Raw genomic sequence first — 26745 nt, 5'->3', positions numbered from 1 at the left:
CTCCTAAATTGATTTTCTAGAAAGACAACATAACCATTTATATATATATATATATATATATATATATATATATATATATATATATATATATATATATATATACTGTATATATATAAATATATATAATATATATATATATATATATATATACATATATATATATATATATATATATATATATATATATATATATATATATATATATATATTATATATATATATATATATATATATATATATATATATATATATATATATATATATATATATATATATATATATATATATATATATAAAATAACAAACGAAGTCACCGTGCGAAAACAAACAGCTGCTGCGTTGAGCATAATGCAATTCCATCTACCGTTGCCATTAATACATACACACTGATTCTCGTCGACATCAAATGTCAGTCAATCTGAGACTACTTATTACGATTTAAAAAAAAATTATATGTAAAAAATTCACCAACGGCGCATCAGTGTAAAAGCAGCAATACTTCAGGAAAGGCAGCAGGCATGACTTTCTAGCTTTTATATATATAAATTTTTTTTTATCAGCCTCCGAATCGATAGCGTCCTTTTCCCGGCTGTGACACCCTCGTCCACCGACTCCACACGTTCGCTTAGAAGGTTACTAGAACAGGTTGTAAGATATTCAAGCGGAATTCCGCTATAACCTTTCGGAATCTCATGAAGCTGTGATGATGCCCTCTCTCTCTCTCTCTCTCTCTCTCTCTCTCTCTCTCTCTCTCTCTCTAGCCACAGCCGGGAGTACTACTGTTACTCCCACAAAATCCTGGTCCTGGACCTACTTACCTACGCGATCCATGAAGCTGCGATGATCTCTCTCTCTCTCTCTCTCTCTCTCTCTCTCTCTCTCTCTCTCTCTTCCTCTTCTTTTTCTTCTTCTTCCAAGGCTTGGAGTGCTACTGCACTTATCTATGTGATCCATGAAGCTGTAATGATGTCTGTCTGTCTGTCTGTCTCTCCACCGCCTGGAGTAGAGTACTGCACTACTACCACCCCCCCCAAAATCCTGATCCTTGACCTACTTACCTCCGCTATCCATCCTTGCTGCCGATGTCGCCGAAATTTAATCTCCTGAACTTCATCTCCCGAAAGTAATTGTGAAAAAGATTTGAAGACTTCCTGTTGCTGAAGCTGATTCAAATGCCGCCAAGTGAAGGCTCGTCATGGTGTCTGCAAGAATAGTGAAAAATAACCAAAGATTAGCGAGAAGAAATGGATGAAAAGACGTGAATGACAAACGCTGGAATAACAATAGTTAACGTCAAGTGTTCGCACTTCAATGAATTTTAAATTTTCTGCTGAAATACGGGACAACTCCGCCTGACAGATTTCCCAGTGCCATTTAAACAGCTCTGACTGCCGAAGAAATGACAAAAACCATCCCAAAATCACAACCAACAAAGGTTGACAGAAGGTAGCATGTAACTCTTCGTGAGCGTAGGTGGCTCGCTGACATTTACGGGGAGGAAGAGATTGTGAGATTATATTACTACATTTCTGTCTCCCGAGCCGTTTCTGGGAAGGCTCAAAGGCATTCCTTCCAGGAAGGCACGCGGATGGCTCAAGGTTTTAACTTCTTTGATTAAATGTTTACCTGTCGACGTCTAGAATAGTCCATTGTATTCCTGCTCGGGCAAACAGCTATATCTTGGCTTTTCAAAGCAGATCTTTAACTGTATTCTTGTTTAAATATTATCAAAAACAGTAGGTTTTCACCTTCAGGTGCAATTAGTTTTCTGTAAAAGAAAACTATTGTGCCGGCTTTGTCTGTCCGTCCGCACTTTTTCTGTCCGCCCTCAGATATTAAAAACTACAGAGGCTAGAGGGCTGCAAATTGGTATGTTGATTATTCACCCTCCAGTCATCAAACATACCAAAATGCAGCCCTCTAGTCAGCAGTTTTTATTTTATTAAAGGTAAAAGTAAGCCATAATCGTGCGTCTGGCAACAATATAGGACAGGCCACCACCGGCCCGTGGTTAAAGTTTGATGGGACGCGGCTCATGCAGCATTATACCGAGACCACCGAAAGATAGATCTATTTTCGGTGCCCTTGATTATACGCTGTACAGAAAACTCGATTGCGCCAAAGAAACTTCGGGGCATTTTTTACTTGTTTTTTTTTCTAGAATACACTGCTGGTTATCTTAGCTTTTAAAGGCAGATCTTTTTAACGAAATTTCCTTAAAAAATTAAGTTTTCGCCTACTGCAGCGACTCCTCCAGGAAAGGCTGAGGTAGCTTGTCTTATGAAGGCAGATCTATATTGGTATTTTCGTTATAAATAGTTATTTAATATAAAACTTTAATACTGCAGAAACATACTTTCATCAGCATTTTTATCAAAATATAATGCACGAAACTTTCAAATTTCACTTTTTTTTTTTTTTTTGGCAATGACGACATTTCTAATATGCACCATATTTCGACCAGGTAAGCACTTCATTTCGCAGCAGACGGCTAATTTTGACTTATATTAATACGAGTACATTTAAAGCAACGAATACCCGAGCTGTGCCACCATGAGGAATAAGCATGGGAAATACCTGAATATATAAAAATTTTAATCACATTTTCTGCTTCTCCTTCAAAGGACATACAATAAAATACTACTCAGGAAGCCTTATTATTTGAAATGTATTTGAAAGGACAGTCACATATTATATATCTAACAGATTTATCAAAATACTTAATGAACTTAATTTGACACCAAAGACAGGTTATATGTACCAATGAGATCGGATTAGGTATCAGTTTTAGGAATATTTGCACGTACAAAGATAAGCATTGGGACTCAAACATTTCTCCTTCTTTGTAAATTACGGAAAACAAATTCCTGACTATTATTATTATTATTATTATTCAAAATCCCACGCCATTATACTGTTAACCAATTCCGCACCAATTATTATTATTATTGTTATTATTTTTAACAATTGCTGTTTCAACGCCATTTAGCTTGTAGAGGGTCTTCTCTATTCTTCTTATTACACTCCTCTCGTTTGCATGTAGGTGGTATAATAAATTTCCAAAGGAAATTTATTATTAATTTCCTAAAGGACATGCAGAATATCTTTCTGTGTCCTTTGGAAATTTATCAAACCACCAGCCTTCAGACGAGAAGAATATAAGAAGAATAGAGAAGACTTTCTACAAGCTAAATGGCCTTGAAACAGCAATTGTTTTTGAGAACACTGCCCTAAAAGAGGGACTCCTGTTGTTGTTGTTGTTGTTATTATTATTATTATTATTATTATTATTATTATTATTATTATTATTCAAATTGAACAACAATGATTACAAAACAAGACTAAAGAACTGTAAATTTTATTCAAAACTGTCAAATTTTGGTATGGAACAAGCTTGACTGGGGCTCCAAATTAACTTGTGAAAAAAAAGCTAAAAAAGAGGAAATTAAATCATCAATAAACGAATATTTACATACAATAAGAGCCAGGAAAACAAGTAAAAAATCGAATTTTCTGTACATCGTATAATCAATGCCACCGAAAATGGGTCAATCTTTCGGTGGTCTCGGTATAATGCCGTATGAGCTGCGGCCCATGAAACTTTAATCACCGGCCGGTGGAGGCCTGTCCTATATCGTTGCCAGATGCACGATTATGGCTAACTTTAACCTTAAATAAAATAAAAACTACTGAGGCTAGAGGGCTACACTTTGGTATGTTGATGACTGGAGGGTGGATGATCAACATACCAATTTGCAGCCCTCTAGCCTCAGTAGTTTTTAAGATCTGAGGGCGGACAGAAAAATAAAGCGGACGGACAAACAAAACCGGCACAATAGTTTTCTTTTACAGAAAACTAACTAGAGCAGTGCGACCTAAGTTTAAGTCTGAAGCGTAATAAAAAAAAAGTTGTCTGAAAGCTGGAGAGTTTGTTGCCCTTTGCCGGAAGAGATTATCGGTTTCTACAGTATATATAACGCAGCAGACGTCCCTCCTCTCTCTCTCTCTCTCTCTCTCTCTCTCTCTCTCTCTCTCTCTCTCTCTCTCTCTCTCTCTCTCTCCATAAGAATCTAAGAAATTATGAATTCATCACTGATCTGGTGGTAAGGGAACTTCAAATAGCTATTTCTTCTACTGTCTATCCAATAATAACGAAGGTTTTAAGATATATATTACACACACATATATATAATATATATATATATATATATATATATATATATATATATATATATATATATATATATATATATATATATATATATATATATATATATATATATATATATATATATAAAACACACACACACATAAGCATATTTATTCACGGATACAATTTCACTCATAGATGATAATTGTTTTTAATCAATATCAACGTAGAATATTTCCACCAAGAAATAAAGTTCTCTTGACATTTCTTTTCACTTTTTCAATGATCCAACGTGCTAGCGCGAAAGACGCCATCGCATCTTTGATTCATACACCTGAATGGATGCACAATTACGAAATAAGACAAAGACACTATTGTATTCTTGATTCATACACTTGAATTGATGCAGAATTACGAAATAAGAGGAGAAGAACGATTATATCATCAAGTGCAGCTGAATGAATGGGAAAAGATCAAATGACAAACACACAGGAATCGACAAGATTTGAAAAAAAAAAAAAAAACTCACGCAATACAACTTTGTTGATCGAAGTGGATGAACTGACAGGAGGCTGAAATAATTTAACAGCGGCTTCAATTGCCAGTAACACACTGCAACTGCACTACTTTCCAGGCGTAAAGTTGTATGAAAGAAAAACTATTATTATTTATCATTTAACATCTTTTACATAGAGACACAGATCAACAAGTAAGCGCACTAAAGTGTAAAAGCAAAAGGATTATAAAAAAAATACGTTCAAGGAGTCAAGTAACAAGCAAGGATTATTACTTTTATTTAACTGTAATACTGGATAACTATACCTTTTGTATTCGATTAATTAACTTACTTCTATTTTCAGATGATCTATTTACGTGAACATTTTTTATTCGTCCTTATTTATTTGTTATTTTCTCTCTTTCCCCTAAGCGAACTGTACTGCCTACGGTGTGCCTTGGTCGGCACACTGCATGTGGTATAGAGGGTTCAATGCATGTAACATCCTTTCAGCTACGATGCCATAACTTTCGTCCATTTATTTCGGCCCCTCCCCACCTAGCTATCCATCTTCTCCAACTTTACTTTGCTCTAATTTTCAACCCTTCTTGAGGACAAATTAATTAGGGAGGCATATGAGCCATACACTTCATTATTAAGATGTCACAAAACTAATTAAGCATTTTATATTGTCTAATTAGTAATTAGCAATGTGGTAAGAAAGGAATAAGGAGGAGACTGAAATTAGTAGGGAGGGAATGAGATGAAATCCTCATCTACCTCGCAAATGATTTACCATGTCCTCACTTATAATCTACCTCCCACATTATTTATTTTATTTATCATTTCCTCACTTATAATCTACCTCCCACATTATTTACATTACTTACCATTTCCTCACTTATAATCTACCTCCCACATTATTTATATTACCATTTCCTCACTCATAATCTACCTCTCATATTATTTATCACGTCCTGACTCATAATCTATCTCCCGAATTATTTATCATGTCCTTACTTATAATCTGCCTCCCAAGTTATTTATCATTTCCTCATAATCTACCTCCCAAATTATTTACCATGTCCTCACTTATAATCTGCCTCGCAAATTATTGATCATTTCCTCATAATCTACCTCCCAAATTATTGACTATTTCCTCATAATCTACCTCCCAAATTATCGACCGTATCCTCACCTCCGAATTCTTTCTGGTCCCAGTGACCCTCCAGGGGCCGACCTACTTCAACGGCTTCATGATCCAGGCGAGGAAGATCACGGGCAACACCGAGATCGTCGGCAGGTTCATGACGGTGCCCAGTCGAGGGGAGTTCCTCACGTGCCCCAAGGGCAAGCAGAACGAGAACACCGTCGTCAGCGAAGCGGCGCCCGTGAGGCTGGCTAACCTGACCTTCACCTGGATGGCCCCTGAGACTAACGTTGGCACTATCGAGTTTGTGTAAGTGATTATTGGCAAGTAGCATTATTATTATTATTATTATTATTATTATTGTTAGTGTCGTGGCATGCCGCTCTGAAGTCGCGGGTTCGCCTCTTCCCCAGGGCGATGAAAAATCACGGGCTCTGCATCAAGATCACTTACCGCTGCAATGTGGGGTCTGTGGTGGGCAGTTGAAACCAACATTCTTTGGAAGCTTGAATTTCAAGTCAGTGGTCCCTTTGGCGTGCTGTTTCATGTGGATGTTTCATCTACTGAAATAATAAATAACAATAGTACTTATTATTATAATTATTATTACTATTATTATTATTATTATTATTATTATTATTATTATTATTATTATTATTAATGAATACTCCTTTTCTGTTCTGATGGTGTCCTTTTCCTCTTTTGGAAAGCTGAAAAATTAAAATTATTATTATTATTATTATTATTATTATTATTATTATTATTATTATTATTATTATTATTCAGAACAAGCCTTCAGGGGCCATGGCTTGAAATTCAAGCTCCCAAAGAATATGGCGTTCATTTGAAAGAAGTTACAGAAGATAATACGACATACAACAAGAGAACAGTTATTAGAAACATAGATAAATTAATAAATCAACAAAAATATGAATAAATTATTAAAATACAAGGTGAATTGTTTTAGGGTAGTAATGCACTGCATTTTCCCGTGAACTTTTGAAGTTCCAATTACCCAACATTGAGCGGCAGCAGGGTGGAGGAGGGCATGAGGCTAGCAACCTCATCCTTATGCATTTGCTGACAGCAGGAACGATAGCCTCTGCAGTCTATATATATATATATATATATATATATATATATATATATATATATATATATATATATATATATATATATATATATATATAAAATACATTGTTATGCCGATACACCACTTAAACTAATAGGTAACTGGTGGCTCCAGAGAAAGACAAAACAGCACTCACTGTTGACTGCTGAATCAGCACCTCATCTACCCTCTTTCCACACTACGCCACTCACCCCTATCTTGCAATGATATATATATATATATATATATATATATATATATATATATATATATATATATATATATATATATATATATATATATATCTACATCTAAAGATAAATGAAATATCTGAAATCGAAAAGTCCAAACGACAACTCCTTAAGATCCTTCTTCTTCAACAGAGCCAGCATCCTCCTGAGCGAGGGAATGGAGTACAAGACTTACAAATCCAACAGGCTTCGCTTAAGTCTGTACCGTAAGTATAACAATAAATACAAAAAATAAAGATAGAAAATTTGAAGGTATTAGATTTTACGGACTACATGATATATTGTTTAAAAAGATATGTAGCTACCAGTAGGTAACGATAGAAGGCGAGTTTCACTTTGACTTATAAAATTCTCCAGCTAACTGGACGACTTGCTACTCATGGGTAAAAGTTTATTCAGATAATGTAAACCTACAGTGGGCATAGACGCATACCCACTGCAGAAGTAGTTTTTATGTATATTTTGCTTTTTGCTGTGACAACTGCATCTGTAGCAACAAAAGTGATGATAATAACAGTGACAGTGGTCGAATGAAATTTAGAGCTTCAGTAAATATACAAAAATACGATCCTGGTAGATTCAAAGATACCCACAACAATGTGATTTCTCATCTTAAAATTGTAGGTTTTAAAATGTTTCCTAATAATGAAAAGAAAATGATAAAACGCATGAATTGAAGAGAGATATCGCGTTTCTGAATCCATATTCTTATTCTCGTCTTGCAAATATTTTTATGATCAGTATGCTGTTATCCTGTTCTCTGTCAAGAGTTAATTTATGATGCTAGTACAGACGTTCTCAGTGTCAAAGGTGTTGAAAATTATCCAAGACCTTCCATGCTACTACTGCTACTACTACTACTACTACTACTACTACTACTACTACTACCACAGTTACTACCATGTTCCTTGGAAAAGTAATTATTTAAAGTCAGAAGCTATCAGACCAAACTAGAATGTACAAATGATAGGACACTTTGATTTGCCATCTGATTAGTCTGTGTTTGTCAAAACTGCCAACTGATATGTAGGTTTTAAGCCTGTAGTTCTGACAGGAATAGCCGCATCAGGAGACAAATCTAGTAGAATTCTCCCATGTACAGAGACAACAGGTAACCACGAAGAATACAGATTTAATGACTCGCTTGTAAACATGTAATCGAGAGTCACGAAGAGTAGATTTAATGACTATACATATATACATGAATTTACTATATAATCACGAAGAATACAAACTTAATGATTATATATACATCAATGTAGTATTATCACTAGTAAACATTTAATCGAGAATCACGAAGAAAGTAGATTTAATTACTATATATACCTGAATTTACTATCACTGTAAACATATAATCGAGAATCACGAAAAATACAGATTTAATTACTACATATACCTGAGTTTACTATCACTCACAAGCACATAATCGCGACTCACGAAGAATATAGATTTAATGACTATATGCACCTGAGTTTACTATCCTTTGTAAACATGTAATCGAGAATCACGAAAAATACAGATTTAATATCTATATGTACCTCAGTGTGGCAGCCTAGTTAGACTCAATTCTAGTCCAAATAATAAAAAACAAATTAACAATTCATATTCTTTCAGCTGTTTCGACGAAAGACTGCGCCGTGGCCAAGAGCTGCTTCCGGTATTGCATGGCTGACAGCGGGAGGGAATGCCCCGCTCACAAAACTCGCTACATGGCTTCGGTGGAATACCTGAACTCGAACACTAGGGCGAAGTTTACCCTCGGAGGCTATATCCTGAACCAATCAGTAAGTCTCGGTCTTATGTTGTTATTTTATTTATTTTTATGTCAGTAAATACATCAGTGGGTTGAGACAGACGATAATGACCATGCTTTGAAGTATATATATATATATAATATATATATATATATATATATATATATATATATATATATGTATTTATATATACATAATATATATATACAGTATACATAATATATATATATATATACATATGTACACACATATATATATATATATAAATATATATATATATATATATATATATATATATATATATATATATATATATATATATATATTTAATGTAAATAACAGCGAGGAAATACGTACCACATTCATAATCTTTATTTCGTTAAAATGATTTTGAATAAAAATACTTGTTAAAAAACACACACGCACACAAAGTCAAGTCTCCCAGGGGGCGCCCTCCCTAGCGAAAAGTAAAAAAAAAGTAAAAAATGCGCCGAAATTTCTTCGGCGCAATCGAGTTTTCTGTACAGCGTATAATGCTGTGTGAAATTCTCAGCCACGGCCCATGAAACTCAGCCGCGGCCCATGAAACTTTCAGCCACGGCCCGTTGGTGGCCTGTGTTGTTGGCAACTATAGCGGTGCTAGACGCACGATCATGGGTAACTTTAACCTTAAACAGAATAGAAACTGCTCAGGTTAGAGGGCTGCAATTTGGTATGTTTGATGATTGGAGGGTTGATGGTCAGCATACCAATTTGCAGCCCTCCAGCCTCTGTAGTTTTTAAGATCTGAGGGCGGACATAAAAAGCTCAGACGGACAGACAAATAGCCATCTCAATAGTTTTATTTTACAGAAAACTAAAAATGTATACATAAATATGTACGTGACATTCTCTAGGTTTTTCTGACATACAACAACACCATTCAAAAGATTTTCCTAGAAAGATTCTTCCTAGAAAGATCGAGTGATGGTGGAAGACATTATCCAGAACCTTCTACCCGCCCCCCCAACCATCCATCTTATCGAGTGACTGGAAGACATTCTGTCACTTCAAGTACAACTGAATTTCAAGGTTTCAAATGTCAGGTTTGGTAATGGCCCTCTGATGGTATTGAATTTTAAGTTTAAACTTGTTTTTACGTCTAATTTGGTCCTTCGCGGGTGTGTGAGTGTGTTTGTGCGTGCGTGCGTGTGGGTGTGGGTGTGGGTGTGTGTGTGTGTGTGTGTGTGTGTGTGAGAGAGAGAGAGAGAGAGAGAGAGAGAGAGAGAGAGAGAGAGAGAGAGAGAGAGAGAGAGAGAGATGTTCATGGTTTAACACATTCTTTGATGCCCTAAATTTCAAGTCATAAGTCATTGGCCCTTGTAGGTTTGTTCCATAGGAATAGGGCCCATCATCTGAATAATAATAATAATAATAATAATAATAATAATAATAATAATAATAATAATAATAATAATGTCCCTGCTTGACTGTTTATAATACACAAATACACAAATACGTATTTCAATAACTACAAACTATGAATGAAAATTCATATCCTAATTGTTATTATCCTCCTTTCCCAGAGTAAAATTAAACGTCATTTCCTTTTGACATTAGAATGCCTCTCAAACACGAAGATACGCTTTTCTTTTCTCCAAATCTTATAAAATTTTCCTAAGCAAATAATTTTCTCTTTATAATGAAAGAGAAAGATCGCAACAGGAGTTCTTTTATCTTAATCTTCTTCAAATCTCTTGAACTTTTCTAAGCATATCATTTTCTCTTACTCCAAAAATAATATCATTGCAAAAGGACTTCTTAATTTTAATCTCTTTCTTCAAATCTTAAGAATATCTTCTATTAGTTTCCTCCTAATCTTAAGAAAATTTCTCTAGTAATTTTCTCCAAAACTTAAAAATATTTCTTATTAATATTTTCCAAATCTTCAGAATATTTTCTAAGCAAATCTTTTCCCCTTGAACCTAAAAAGGAACATCGCAAAAATACCTCTTTATCTCAATCTTCTTCAAATCTCACCCACAAGAACATTTTCTAAGAAAATCTCTAATCTGAAAAAGGAACATAGAAACGGATCTTCTTTATCTCAATCTTCTTCTTCAAATCTCACTCACAAGAACATTTTCCAAGCACATCTCTAATCTGAAAAATTTACAAAGCAACAAGACTTCTTTATCTCAGTCTTCTTCAAATTTCAAGAGCATTTTCTAAGCAAATCTCTGCTATGAAAGACATACATAAAAAAGGGACTTCTTTATCTCAATCTTTTTCAAATCTCACCCACAAGAACATTTTCTAAGCAAATCTCTAATCTGAAAAAGGAACATAGCAACAAGACTTCTTTATCTCACTCTTCTTCTTCAAATCTCAAGAACATTTTCTAAACAAATCCGAACAACATTTTCTTAGCAAATCTCTGATCTGAAAGACGAGCAAAGCAACGGGACTTCTTTTCCTTATCATCATCGTCTTCTTCTTCTTTGTCCTTGCAGGAATACATCGCCATCGGCTTCAGCAACGACGCCACGACGCTGAGCAACGCCGACATCACCACCTGCTACCGAACAGCCCAAAATCAAGTCGGCATCGAGCACTACCTGCTGGAGAATCTCGACTACCCACCCGATCTACACCTGGGGGTGAGTTCTGCGGCGTCTCCTTGTTGATCAAGATGTTTTGATAAGCACGTGCAATTACGCGCGCCCACATAAACACAAAACATGTACGAGTAGGGGTATAGTATATATGTATATATATATATATATATATATATATATATATATATATATATATATATATATATATATATATATATATATATATATATATATATTATATATATATATATATATATATATATATATATATATATATATATATATATAATATATATATACACATGTATATAATTTATATATAAATATATATACAAATATATAATTAAATTTAAAACGTTTTGGGCTTTGTGTATGAAAAATTATTCAAGGCCTGGAATTTTCCAAAAACTTCAAATTACGAAAAACACCATTTGATTCCGTGAACGTTCCCAGCATTAAATCTCAGCTTTACATGACGATTTTACCGTAATTTGCGCCACAGTTTTGTTGTGCTTTATTTACTGTAATTTGAGTCACAGTTTTGTTGTACTTTTTTTTATCGTAAGTTAGTCATAGTTTTATTGTACTTTTTTTTTACCGTAATTTCAGTTACAGTTTTGTTTTACTTTTTTTTTTTTTTTACCGTAATTTCAGTCACAGCTTTATTTTACTTGCTCGAATTTTTCGCTGTTTGTTTAATGGATAACTTTCTCATCTCGAATTCTGACAACGACGTACAGGGAGCACCACCGTTAAGCTTAAAATTCTTTCAAAATTCTTCCGTGCAACTTTCGCGCAAGTGACCCGTCTACAGAGCTCGGCAATGGCACTGGCATTTTCTTCTGTCTTCAATGTAATTTTGATCCTTTGAGACAAGATAAATTTTTAAAGAAGGAGCGGGAGGAGAAAGCCTGTACAGAAAGAAAAGGGAGAGGCGGATAGAACTGGCAGAATGAACTAAATGAAGAAAATGGAAAATTAAAAGTTAGGGTCACTTAAATGGAAAAGTAAATGTTTCTTTACTTAAAAGCTGAAGGGAGATAAAAAGAGAGAAAACGATTTAAATAAAAATACGCCCTTTTTTGTTTAAAAATATAAGCCATCTCTCCATTCGAAAAAGTGCATTATATTCTAATTACCAACCATTTACAGAAAACAGCTTCAAAATACTCAATTTCATACCCACCAAAATTCCCCGTTTCAGCGTTTTAAATTTCTTCTCGTGATTTTCTAAAAAAGTGGACCTCGAGTCTTATTCAAGATTAATGTCAGTCTCCGTCTAATGCTGCTATTATCTCCTGAATACTGAACTTTCGCTTCAGTAAACTGAAACTGCATTACTATTTTCTGTATCCTGAACGAAAGAAACGACAAGTCAATGAAAAAATAAAAGACGAGCAGAGATAAAGAAAATTGGTCTTAGGTTATCTTTATAACTCCCCCAGTCAGACCAGCCTCCAATCTTTCCATAATATTCACTCCTCTTCGTTACCCTTTATTTATGGCTAAACATATCTGCCATTACTCGACTTGAAGGTCGGCTTGTAGATCTGGGTCAGTTGTCCTCGGCTCGTTCTCCTTGTAAAAGGGTACATGTGGGTAAAAATTTTAAAAGTCAATTCATCCCAAGACATGGAATTTGCTCAGTGTCTATTTTTCATAAGTTCTTTGACATCTCTTTCTTGTCTAGGCCCTACTCCCTATTTTAATTCCCTGAGCATTTTATCTATTAGGAGTAGGCTACACTAGGACAGTGGACTGCCTGCTACAGTGCAGTCTCAGCAGCCCTGTCTAGGTATCGCAGTGGCCTTCACTGAAGACAGTCATTCTGTCTACAGGTGGAGAACATCGCGCAAGCAATTCAACGTCCTACTCTCGCCTAATCCTAAAATATAAAATGAACTGGGAAGTAAAATGACTGGGGCCTAGACGAAGCACATACTACACACTGACGCTGTGCAAATTTCACGGCTTGGGGACGGATTCATTTTTAATTTTGTACTCAAATGTACCCTTCCACTAGGTACATGACAGTCCCTGCTGGCGAAACTCTTTATAGAGAGCGAGTCGAGGGCAATTGACCCAGATCTTCAAGTCGAACAATGACAGATATATTTAGTTGTAAATAAAGGTTAAGGAAGAGGAATAAATGCTATGGAAAGGTTACAGGGAGGTTTGACGGTCGACTTCTTAAGATAATCCAAGGCTAAGTAGACTTAACGTCTGTTTAGCCTTGATTAGTAGTTATAATTCCTCCCTGTCAAAGTTCTTATATAGTTTGCTAGTAAAACTATAAAAACGAATATGGGAATTTTATGAAGAAATGGCTCTGATTTATATATGAGGCATTTCTACTAATATGAGACACTGGAATAAAGGCTCTTCCTTCAGGAACAACCTTACTCTCTAGAATTAAGTGTTGGACAGAAGGAGAGGGATATGTAACTTTAAAAATGCTATGAATGATAATTAGTAAGACCACAGTTCGTAATATTTTAAAGCCGTATATGTTACCGATAACGCACCTTTGACTACAATCGCCTCTTGGCATTTCTGACTGCGCTGACATTTGCAAAAGTAAGTCATCTCGTTCCGTCATTTCGACAACTGCCCATGAGGTTTCTAGCAAGAAAATTTGTATTGTAATTTCCGTGAAAATCTCGCTGGTTATTTTGTCAACCTATTCCCTGGAGCAGTGGTTCTCAACCAGCAGCGAATTCGCACCTTTTGAGGCAGAGAATTTTGGAAATGAGAGGAGGGGGGGGGGCCATTCTGACATATGGTGGAAGGGTGCACGGGCCAAAAAAAGTTGAGAACCACTGTCTGGAGCCCTACCTTTAATACTTTAGCCTAGAGGACTGTCCTTCCATTTTTTGAGTATAGTTTCTTCGACAGACTGTTGTTTGCATTGTCATTTCTAGAGGACTTTTCTTCCACTTCTGCAATATTTCTTTCCACGTTTCAGTCTTGAGGATGTTGCTATATGTTTCTTGCCTCGCTTGTGATCACATCTTTCCTGCTCGTGTTCCAAGGAAGTGTGAAAAATGTCATTTTTAACGCATCTGAACATCGTCATTACTTTTAAATGCGTCTCAGTCTCCATTTCTTTCGGCACGACCCCACTACAAAAGATACCCTTTTGTAGAGACTTTTACCACCCGGTCATCTCTTGAGAATAATAGCCGGGTGGAAACCAGGCTACGGTTCGAATCCTGGCCGACGGAGAAGCACTTACCCAATCATTATTCACTCTAGGTGGAAGTTATTACCAAGTGTATAATGAATTCGATATTAAACGATATTTTTACTTAACATTTGTCATATGTACAGTATATATATATATATATATATATATATATATATATATATATATATATATATATATATATATATATATACATACATACATAGACAGTTATTTACATATGTCAAATTAATTCTTAATTGCTCACAAAAAAAGCCTTGTATTTCTTTCCTCCCAATTTGTATTCTTTAGATAGTAGATTGGTGTCCCAATTTGTCTTCTATAGATATTGGATTGGTGTCCCAATTTGTCTTCTTTAGATACTGTATTGGTGTCCCAATTTGTCTTCTTTAGATATTGGATTGGTGTCCCAATTTGTCTTCTTTAGATATTGGATTGGTGTCCCAATTTGTCTTCTTTAGATATTGGATTGGTGTCCCAATTTGTCTTCTTTAGATCTTGGACTGGCGTCCCAATTTGTCTTCTGTGGATATTGGATTGGTGTCCCAATTTGTCTTCCTTAGATACTGTATTGGAGTCCCAATTTGTCTTCCTTAGTTACTGGATTGGTATCCCAATTTGTCTTCCTTAGATGTTGGATTGGTGTCCCAATTTGTCTTCTTTAGACACTGTACTGGTGTCCCAATTTGTCTTCTTTAGATACTGGATTTATGTCCCAATTTGTCTTCTATAGATACTGTATTGTGTCCCAATTTGTCTTCTTTAGATATTGGATTGGTGTCCCAATTTATCTTCTTTAGATACTTGATTTGTGTCCCAATTTGTCTTCTTTAGATACTGTATTGGTGTCCCAATTTGTCTTCCTTGATACTGGATTGGTGTCCCAATTTGTCTTCCTTAGATACTGGATTGGTGTCCCAATTTGTCTTCCTTAGATAATGGATTGGTGTCCCAATTTGTCTTCTTTAGATACTGGATTGGTGTCCCAATTTGTCTTCTTTAGATACTGTATTGGTGTCCCAATTTGTCTTCCTTAGATACTGCATTGGTGTCCCAATTTGTCTTCCTTAGATACTGTATTGGTGTCCCAATTTGTCTTCCTTATATACTGGATTGGTGTAAGATCCAGACCGTCATTAAGGATGACCTTTTCCTTTAATCTCTCCGACCGAGTGCCTCTGAATGTCTCTGTGTAATTCAGAGGAACTAACTTCGTAATAATTAATCGACCTGGCGAGATAACTGGTGCTCTAAATGGTATTTTTAGACTTGTATTTACTAAGATATTCGAGGTCCACTAACTGTAAATATAAATTGAAACATACATGTATATATATATATATATATATATATATATATATATATATATATATATATATATGGATATATATGTGTGTGTGCACCGCCCCACAAAATCATCGTGAAATTAACATATCAAAAGCCGGATATCAAGTCCTTTTCCAGTCACAATCTCCGCTGGAACTATATCGATTTACCTCCTCCACTTCTGTCACCCTACCCCAGAAACGTCTCATCGACTCCGGCAATACTATCGATCGAAGGAAAAAAAAAAACGCAATAAATGTCACTTATAAGGACACGTCAATCACAGGGTCTTCCAAGAGATTTAAAAAAATTTTTTTTTTTTTTTAGAAAGAATTTTCGCGACTGTACCCTTTACGGTCCGAACCTTCTGAAGAAGATAAAAGCTGGAAGTCGTTTTCAATATCGTCGTAATTCTTTAATTCACGACGTCGTCTGTGGTATTTGCGAGGATGTTCATTGGCCTTGAAAACTATAAAAAATAAAAAATAAAATAAAAAACTGCTGGGAAAACTAAATCTATTTTACATATAACTAAAATTTTCATATACAAGTAAAAATTTGAGGGGAAGTTTATTTTATATACTCCCAAAATTTTGAGGGAAATGTATTTTACATACACCTTAAATTTTGAGGAAATGTATTTTACATACACCCAAAATTTTGAGGGAAATGTATTTCATATACACCTAAAATTCTGAGGGAAATTTATTTTATATACACCTGAAATTTTGAGGGAAATGTATTTTACATACACCTAAAATTTTGAGGGGAATGTAATTTATATGCAAATAAAATTTTGAGAGAAATGTATTTTACATACACCTAAAATTTTGAGGGAAATGTATTTTACACACCTAAAATTTTGAGAAGTGTATTTTACACACACCTAAAATTTTGAGGGAAATGTATTTTACAAACACCTAAAATTCTCAGGGAAATGTATTTTGCACGCACCTAAAATTTTGAGGGAAATGTATCTTACACACACCTAAAATTCTCAGGGAAATGTATTTTACATGCACCTAAAATTTTGGGAGAAATGTATTTTACATGCACCTAAAATGTACAGAAGCGTATTTTACATACACCTAAACTTTTGAGGGAAATTTATTTTACATATACCTAAAATTCTGAAAGTAATTGGCTGGAGCTGTTGTCTCGATTCTGTTTCTGTAAGAGCTTGTGTCCTTTATTTTTATTTCTATTTATTTTTCTTATATTTAACGGTGCCTAGTTTGTACCCTGTTTCTTCTTCTTCTTCTTCTTCCTTCTCAGACGCCATCTTGTTGTACGTGTTCCTAGCCTGGTATATCCCTAATGAATCTTTTCGTTATCAACATTTCCTAATTTTGCACGAATTAATTTTTCGACTTCTCAATATCTCGAACAAGGGTTAATAAAGCTTGGTTTCCAGTTTAAAGACTCCAACAAAATTCCCCTCTCACGATTCTACATAAAATTTTGCCGATTCATAACAGTTAGACATGTATAACTGTTAATTCCTCAGAGAAGGCGCTCAATGTATTTTTCAAGGTTCAAACTGTTAAAAAACATTTTCTGTATCTCTAGGTTATTCCTGAATTGCACTCATTAAACACTAAATACTCAGTAAGCCCTAAATGCTCATTAAATCCCTAAACACTCATTATACACTACACAATCAATGAACATCCACTAATCACTCATTGAACATTCACTACATACTTACACACCAAACATTCACCAAACACTAATTTTCACAAGACATTCACTAAACGTTCACTGAATACTTACTGATCATTCACTAAACACTAACATTCACAAAACATTCACTGAACCCTAAACACTCACTTAACAGTCACTTAACACTTACATGCTAAACATTCACTGAATACTTACACATTGAACATTCACTAAACACTAACATTCACTAAACCCTAAGCACTCTCACTAAACACACACTAAACATTCACTAAACCCTAAACACTTACTGAACATTCAATGAATCCTTACACACTAAACATCCACTGAATGCTTAGACACTAAACATTCACTAAACACTGACATTTACAAAACATTCACTAAACACTAACATTCACTAAACCCTAAGCACTCACTAAACATTCACTAAACCCTAAACACTTACTAAACATTCACTGAATGCTTACACACTAAACATTCATTGCATGCTTACAGACTAAACATCCACTGAATGTTTACACTAAACACTAAAACACTCACTAAACATTCACTGAATACTTACACACTAAACATTCACTGAATACTCACACATTATACATTCACTAAACACTAACATGCACTAAACCTTCACTAAACCCTAAACAGTCATTAAACATTCTCTGAATACTTACACCCTAAACATTCACTAAACACTAACGTTCAGGAGACATTCACTGAATACTCACACACTAAACATTCACTAACATTCACAAAACATTCACTACACCCAAAACACTCATTAAACATTCACACAAAATTGACTAAACCCTAAAGACTCATTAAACACTCACTGAATACTTACACACTAAAGATTCACTAACATTCACAAACATTCACTAAACCCTAAACTAAACATTCACTAAACACTTACTCATAAACATTCACTAAACCCTTAACACTCACTAAACACTCATTGAATACTTACACACTAAAGATTCACTAACATTCACTAAACCCTAACCTAAACATTCACTAAACGCTTACTCATAAACATTCACTAAACACTTACTCACTAAACCCTAAACTTTCGCTAAACACTTACTCATTCAACATTAACGATAAAAAAATTCACAATCGCAATAAGCCCCTGTTCAATTTGTGGGTTATCAGACCTTTAAAGATCGCCGCAAGGCTTTGCAGCGCTGCCCTGGTGGAAGACCACCGAACTACATAGTACTGGTATAGAGATCGCAAGTCGCAACTCCAGTTATATATATATCCTCTACGTTCCAAATGGATCTTGTCCGGATCATTCTTGTCATCCCCTGAGTGACAGTAGGGAAACTGGGAATTCTTAAGGTTTCTGGGAATTCCAGAGGCTTCTGGGGCTTCCGAAGGCTTCAAGACAATCTCCAGGCTCTGTAGCCTTTGGATTTCTTGCACAATACTAAAGAACAGTTTTATGGAGAAGAAATTGGAGACGAAAGGCTTCAAAGATTTCTTTGGGGGAAGTCATGTTTTTGGAGATGAATAAGCCCAAGTTCTTGGAGATGAACTCCGGAGGCTTCTGGGGCTTCCGAAGGCTTCAAGACGATCTCCAGGCTCTGAGGCCTTTGAAAATGCCCACTGGATTTTCCAGGAATGCTTCAGGAGCTGAAGAATGTTTCAAAGTATCTTGGAGTCGTCAAGACGTCTTCAAGAATACCCAGAAGTCTTCTCTCGTCATTGGGAGATATCAATATATATCAGTAAGAGGGAATCCATTAAGATTATAGAAGACGACTCGTTAAAGTAAAGAAATTATTTATGTGTTAGAAAAATAATTCTGGGTAATGGTTAACGCGATGTTAAAATGATCTTAGGCCTTCAGGATTTTCCTTGAAGACATTTTGGAATCATTCCGTCTCCAGGTCCTGGATGAACAAGAAATGCCATTCACGCATGCGTCAAACTCCAAAGTTCCCAGGGACAATCTCCGAGATGCTTCAAATCGTCTGGAAGCCTCCGGAGAAAGCAAGTGTCATATTTGAAAAGCTGGGTATGAGAAAGCAAAGAGTATGGTGAAGGGGAAGGTCCGACCCAGGGGCTGCTTCCTCAGAAGAAGGCAGGTATCCTGCTAGGCTGGGGAAGCGGGCCTGGAGAGAGCCCAAGCCCCTCAAGGATGGGCCCCAAAAGCCCACAAGGCTCGCCAGTCTTTTGAGGGCAGCTTTGAAGGGAAGGGTCCGACCCAGAGGCTGTTTCCTCGGAGGAAGGCAGGTATCCTGCCAGGCTGGGGAAGCAGGCCTGGAGAGGGCCCAATAACTTCAAGGATGAGGCCCAAAAGCCCCCAAGGCTCACCAGTCTTTTGAGGGTAGCCTTGAAGGGAAGGGTCCGACCCAGAGGCTGCTTCCTTGGAGGAAGGCAGGTATCCTGTCAGGCTGGGGAAGCGGGCCTGGAGAGAGCCCAATAACTTCAAGGATGAGGCCCAAAAGCCCCCAAGGCTCGCCAGTCTCTTGAGGGCAACCTTGAAGGGAAGGGTCCGACCCAGAGGCTGTTTCCTCGGAGGAAGGCAGGTATCCTGCCAGGCTGGGGAAGCGGGCCTGGAGAGAGCCCAATAACTTCAAGGATGAGACCCAAAAGCCCCCAAGGCTTGCTAGTCTTTTGAGGGCAGCCTTGAAGGGAAGGGTCCAACCCAGAGGCTGTTTCCTCGGAGGAAGACAGGTATCCTGCCAGGCTGGGGAAGGGGCCTGGAGAGGGCCAATAACTTCAAGGATGAGTCCTTGAAAAGCCTTGAAGACTCACCAGTCTCTTGAGGGTGAGCCTTGAAGGAAGTGTCCGACCCAGAGGCTGCTTCCTCGGAGGAAGGCAGGTATCCTGCCAGGCTGGGAAGCTTGGGCCTGGAGAGGGGCCCAATAACTTCAAGGATGAGGCCCAAAAGCCCCCAAGGCTCGCCAGTCTCTTGAGGGCAACCTTGAAGGGAAGGGTCCGACCCAGAGGCTGCTTCCTCGGAGGAAGGCAGGTATCCTGCCAGGCTGGGGAAGCAGCCCTGCCTTGAAGGGAAGGGTCCGACCCAGAGGCTCCTCCCTCGGAAGAAGGCAGGTATCCTGCCAGGCTGGGGAAACAGCCCTGCCTTGAAGGGAAGGGTCCGACCCAGAGGCTGCTTCCTCGGAGGAAGGCAGGTATCCTGCTAGGCTGGGGAAGTGGGCCTGGAGAGGGCCCAAGAACTTCAAGAATGAGGCCCAAAAGCCCACAAGGCTCGCCAGTCTCTTGAGGGCAGCCTTAAAGGGAAGGGTCCGACCTAGAGACTGTTTCCTCGGAGGGAGGCAGGTATCCTGCCAGGCTGGGGAAGCGGGCCTGGGGAGGGCCCAATAACTTCAAGGATGAGGCCCAAAAGCCACCAAGGCTTGCCATTCTCTTGAGGGCAGCCTTGAAGGGAAGGGTCCGACCCAGAGACTGCTTCCTCGGAGGAAGGCAGGTATCCTGCCAGGCTGGGGAAGGAGGCCTGGAGAGGGCCCAATAACTTCAAGGATGACGCCCAAAAGCCACCAAGGCTTGCCAGTCTCTTGAGGGCAGCCTTGAAGGGAAGGGTCCGACCCAGAGGCTGCTTCCTCGGAGGAAGGCAGGTATCCTGCCAGGCTGGGGAAGTAGGCCTGGAAAAAAGTTAAGTATATCTTAGTTTAACCAGACCACTGAGCTGGTTAACAGCTCTCCTAGGGCTGGCCCGAAGGATTAGACTTATTTTTACGTGGCTAAGAACCAACTTGTTACCTAGCAATGGGACCTACAGCTTATTGTGGAATCCGAACCACATTATGATGAGAATTGAATTTCTATCACCAGAAATAAATTCCTATAATTCTTCATTGGCGGCCCGGAGAGTCGAAGGAGGCCTGGAGATAGCCCTAGAACTTCAAGGATGGGCCCTAAATCCCCCTTAATTATTATTATTATTGTTTCTTCTTCGTCTGGACTTCCTCCACTTTCTCCTTCCATCTCTCAATTTGGCAGAGCGGTTCTTCATCTCTTGGGCCTCTTCTCGAAGGAACCCAATTTTCCCTCTTTCTTAGTTGAGCTTTTCCTTTGACGAGACAATTTGCGGTTCCTTCTCAGCCAAGTCCCGTTGGAGCGATTGAGTTCGATCGTCCGGCTTCTGGACCTTCGACTGGACACTTAAATTATCCTTCTGGGCCTCTTTTCCATGACTGTTATCAAGAGCGCCATTTCTTGCTCGAGGAACATGAACTTCTTCATGTGGAAGTCCTACAGTTGTTCGATATCCTTTTCTTTCTTAATCATGGCATCCTCCCAGTCTTCATTTTTCTTCTTAAGTCATTCCTTATTCGAGGAAAGATCCTTATTTTTGCTTTCAATTTTCCTTATCATTTCCTGAGCATCAACAAGAGCTTTTCGAAGCTCTTCAACACAGGACCACTCTTTCCTTAACTCCTTCTCTAAAACCTCATTCTTTTGGATATGAAATTCCTCCTTCCGAATGGTGTCATCAGTTTCATTCTGGTTGTTCCAGTTGCTGAGAGCAGACTTAATAGTATTGGCCTTTCCATGTAGATGGCTAGTTAAGTCCTCCAAAAACATTTTTAACACAACAATATCATGTCCAAAGTTATGAACTCCCTTTACAAACAACAACGATAATCCAAAAAGATACATAGCCAACAACTGCCCATAAACGTTTTACAGATGATTCTAACGGAAAAGAATAAGAGAGGGAAAAAAATACAAATTTCCAAAATATGTCCTGAGAAAAGTGTTGAAGTCTTCAGTTCAGGCGAAATAAGATTCCAGAAGAAAAGAATTTGTCTCGTTTCTAGAAATGGACTTGGAATCTAGACTTAAAAATACTGACCAGACCTAAAATTACTTAAGTAGTGGTGTCATTAACTCTGCTTTATAAACCATTCAATAAAATCGTTAAAGAGCCTCAGATCTATGCTTACCAAATGGAATTAATAAAGCAATGGCATTTTACCTATATAAACGCTCGTATTCATGCCAATTCATTCATACATGCACTCTCTCTCTCTCACACACACACACACACACATATACTGTATATACATATATATAGTGTGTGTATTTGTGTAAAAAGATCATATAGCTGTAGGCTTCTTAGTTGCAATCAAGGGGGGTATCTAGGAAAAGGCATACGTACATCATCATATCACAGTTTATTACTTAGCAGTGTCACATTACACCAACAAGGCTAAACTGAGCTATGCTAACTGCCGTTGGCAACAATAAAGTGTGATATGATACGTACGCCTTTTCCTGGGTGCCCCTTTGATGATATATATATATATATATATATATATATATATATATATATATATATATATATATATGTGTGTGTGTCTGTGTGTGTGTGTGTGTGTGTAATTTCCAAGTCATAGACGGTCAATCACAGGAGTGGCGATCTCCTTGCCGATCGTGTGGCCTCGGGCGGCCATATTGAAAGGTCTCGGTCCAGCTCATAGTACTGTACTTTATTATTATTATTATTATTATTATTATTATTATTATTATTATTATTCTTATTATTACAATTAATATTATTACTTTTACTGTTGTTATTATTACTATTGTTGCTGTTATTATTAATATTATTATTATTATATTACTTGACCCAATTTCACAGAGAAAAATTACCTTACAAAAACAGGTTGGCCTAAGCACTCCAACCATTATGGCCAAGACCTAAATATCTGCTCTTGGATCTAAGCAGCGTTCAGCATAAATGGTTCCTGTAAATTACAGGACTTTCTTTGCACACAGTCACTAAACACTAACTAAACAGTAATGTACAATCACTAAACACTAACATTTACAATAGACTTACACTCACTAAACACTTACACTTACTATACACTCACACTCACTAAACACACACACACACATACACACTTACTATACACTCACACTCACTAACCACTCACACTTACTATACACTCACATTCAATAACACTAAACACTCACTGAATACTCAGCACTCACTAGGCACTTACTATACACTAAACGCTCACTAAACACTCATAAAACACTAAACACTCACTAAATACTCACTGTACCCCCAAACACTCGGTAAACATTCACTTAAAACTCATTTAATCCTAACCATTCATTAAACACTATACACACATTAAGCATTCACTAAGCACTCACTATATACTGGACATTCACTAAGTACTCGCCATACACTAAACACTCACTAAACATCCACTAAACTCTCACTATACAATAAACACTTAATAAACCCTAAACACTCATTAAACACTAAATACTCACTAAGCCCTAAATGCTAATTAAATCCCTAGACACTCACTGAACACTTACACACTAAACATTCACTAAACACCAATTTTCACAAGACATTTCACTGAATACTTACTGAACATTCACTAAACACTAACATTCACAAAACATTCATTAAACCCTAAACACTCACTAAACATTCACTGAATACTTACACAGTAAACATTCACTATATATTTACACATTAAACATTCACTAACACTAACATTCACTAAACCCTAATCACCCACTAAAAACACTCTGAACATTCACTAAACCCCAAACACTCACTAAACATTCATTGAATACTTACACACTAAACCCTTAACACTCACTAAACATTCACTGAATACTTACATACTAAACATTCACTTGTTAACATTCACTAAAACCCCAAACTAAACATTCACTAAACCCTAAACTAAATATTCACTAAACACTTACTCATAAACATTCACCGAACACTTACTCACTGAACCCTAAACATTCGCTAAACACTTACTCATTAAACATCAACGATAACAAACAAAATTCACAATCGCACCAAACCCCTGTTCAATTTGTGGGTTACCAGACCTTTAAAGATCGCCGCAAGGCTTTGCAGCGCCGCCCTGGTGGAAGATCACACCGAACTACGAAGTACTGGTATATACCCTCTATGGTCAATACCCTTCTATCTTGCTTCTGATAGGCCGATGCATTTGAACTGTAACCTGAGGGTAGTGGTGTGCAGCAAGTGCTTCCGCCGATCGTGATTAACTTCCATAATGTTAATTAAAAAAAAAAATATGCATACGAAGCGTGGAGCCCATTTCTGTTAAATTCGTTGTTCTTTAATAAGAAATAAAACAGCATATAAACATGAGAAAAACTGTTAGGCTATACTCTGTCTACGCCTAGTTAAAATTCTTGAAAATGACTCGTGCATCACTGTTATGCCAACTTCTATCCCTAAAACAGCATTGGGTCCAGCCAGCCAGTATGGAAATAAAACATGCAATTAGTTCAGGCACTAAAAAAGGCAACTACGAAAGCCTGTAACATATACTGTAATCCAACAGGTGCTGAAACTTGATTCCTCTGATGTGGACGAAGGCCACGTGTGGTGTAGCTTCACGAGGTCCTTGACTGGGAAAACGAACGATCTGTTGGATTTGTCGAAGCCGTCTTATTACTTCTACTTCTGGGGCGTGCGGAATGGCACACGTAAGTTGATGTCTAACATTTAATATTCTAAGTTGATGTCTAGACTTAACATTCTATCTCCCTTTCTTTAATTTTTGAAACTAGTTCTTGAGTTAATGAAGAATACTATGAGAATTCAGTACAAAACTCTTAAAGACAGATATTTTCTAAATTGAATTTAATTTCTATAATAAATTATTCAATATTTTGTTGAAAACCTGAGTCGGTGGCAGTCTGTTTATATACTTCGCGCACTATTTGTTATAGGCCTATAATTTCCCCAAGAAATTTGGCATTAATCGCTAATGCCTCCAAAGTTTCCGAAGAATTATGTATTTCGACGCAATTTTGTGATCTGTCAACAAACATGCGCACATGTATGCCACGCCGAACTGACCCTTTGTGGTTTATAACTTAAAAAAAAAAAAATTTAAAAAATGGTTTTCTTTCGCTGAATATTTTCATATCGCCTGCGTTCCTGTTTAATACGCGTACTTATTTTCAATTATCTTCCAGAAATATACATTCCCTCGCCTTACAACCTGAGAAGATCGCAAAAGATGCTGACACTCGAAGAAGAACCCTTCAACGAGATCATATACGGAGGGGCCCCGCACTCTCACTCGCCAGTCTCTATAGTCGCCGCTGTAATCATTTTCTTCTGCGTCCATTTTCTATGGTGAAAGTATGCTGGAGTGCGAGGGAGGTCTCTGCCAAGCAAGATAATCATAATTTTTGTTGACGTTATTCTGGTTTGTTATTTTGCATTCATGATGCATGTATATTTTCGTGGACAATAATCAAGACGCGCAAATGTCGATCGTAGTCGAAATATATCTACTAGATATTAAATAAGCACTTTAGTTTCGTTTCGTCTGCTGCTTAATCAGCTCTAGGTTATGGTGCATTTTAGGGTGATCTTACGCAAAGTTTGGGATTTTACCGCGAAATTCGATTAAAAAATAAAAGAAAAAGTAATACTAGGCAAGCAATGCGCAGATATATGATAATTCTTGAAAATAACATTCTTTAGATGTGAGGGATGGCTAAATTTCACCAGTGCAAGAGAAAGAAAAACCTAATGAGTGCTACTTTTTGAAATCTAATAGGACTTTTTTTTTTTAATTAAAAAATTTATAATAACGATGCTACCTCTATTTGGGCGGTAAGGCTATTTTTGGGTAACAAAATTATCGCAGTTACTAAAATGTATGTTTATATATATATATATATATATATATATATATATATATATATATATATATATATATATATATATATATATATATATATATATATATAACGTCTATTAAGCCAATAACAAAGTGATATAAAATAAGAACAAAGTATATGACTATGATGAAGGTGAACTGTGGTGCAGGGTCTTTCACTTTTACAGGAGAACATTATGGAACAAACTACTTAATAGGGCAAAAAGGGTTACAACGAAAATTCGGGTTTTACCAACAAGAACCGAGATCAAATTAATCTCAGGGTTTTGCCAGAGTCAGTTAAACTGATGTAGCTCTAAGATTAGAAACCTCTTTTCATATTGTTAATAAAAATCTCTTAGAAT

The 26745-nt window shown here is 36.8% G+C and overlaps 1 protein-coding gene across 1 annotated transcript in view; it reads left to right on the top strand.

The window, feature by feature from the left end:
• Window positions 1-26253, top strand: part of LOC136839954 (uncharacterized) — a 63705-nt gene extending 37452 nt beyond the window's left edge. The window contains exons 2-7 of the mRNA XM_067106228.1: window positions 5868-6105; window positions 7291-7364; window positions 8773-8942; window positions 11405-11551; window positions 25046-25190; window positions 25686-26253. Coding sequence (XP_066962329.1) covers window positions 5868-6105; window positions 7291-7364; window positions 8773-8942; window positions 11405-11551; window positions 25046-25190; window positions 25686-25852 — 941 coding nt within the window. The 3' untranslated portion in view covers window positions 25853-26253. The remainder of the gene's footprint in view (window positions 1-5867; window positions 6106-7290; window positions 7365-8772; window positions 8943-11404; window positions 11552-25045; window positions 25191-25685) is intronic.
• Window positions 26254-26745: the final 492 nt, after the last annotated feature.

Source organism: Macrobrachium rosenbergii, chromosome 7, assembly GCF_040412425.1.
Source record: "Macrobrachium rosenbergii isolate ZJJX-2024 chromosome 7, ASM4041242v1, whole genome shotgun sequence".
In the NCBI taxonomy this organism is placed as follows: domain Eukaryota; kingdom Metazoa; phylum Arthropoda; class Malacostraca; order Decapoda; family Palaemonidae; genus Macrobrachium; species Macrobrachium rosenbergii.
This window is presented reverse-complemented; position numbering and strand designations above follow the sequence as displayed.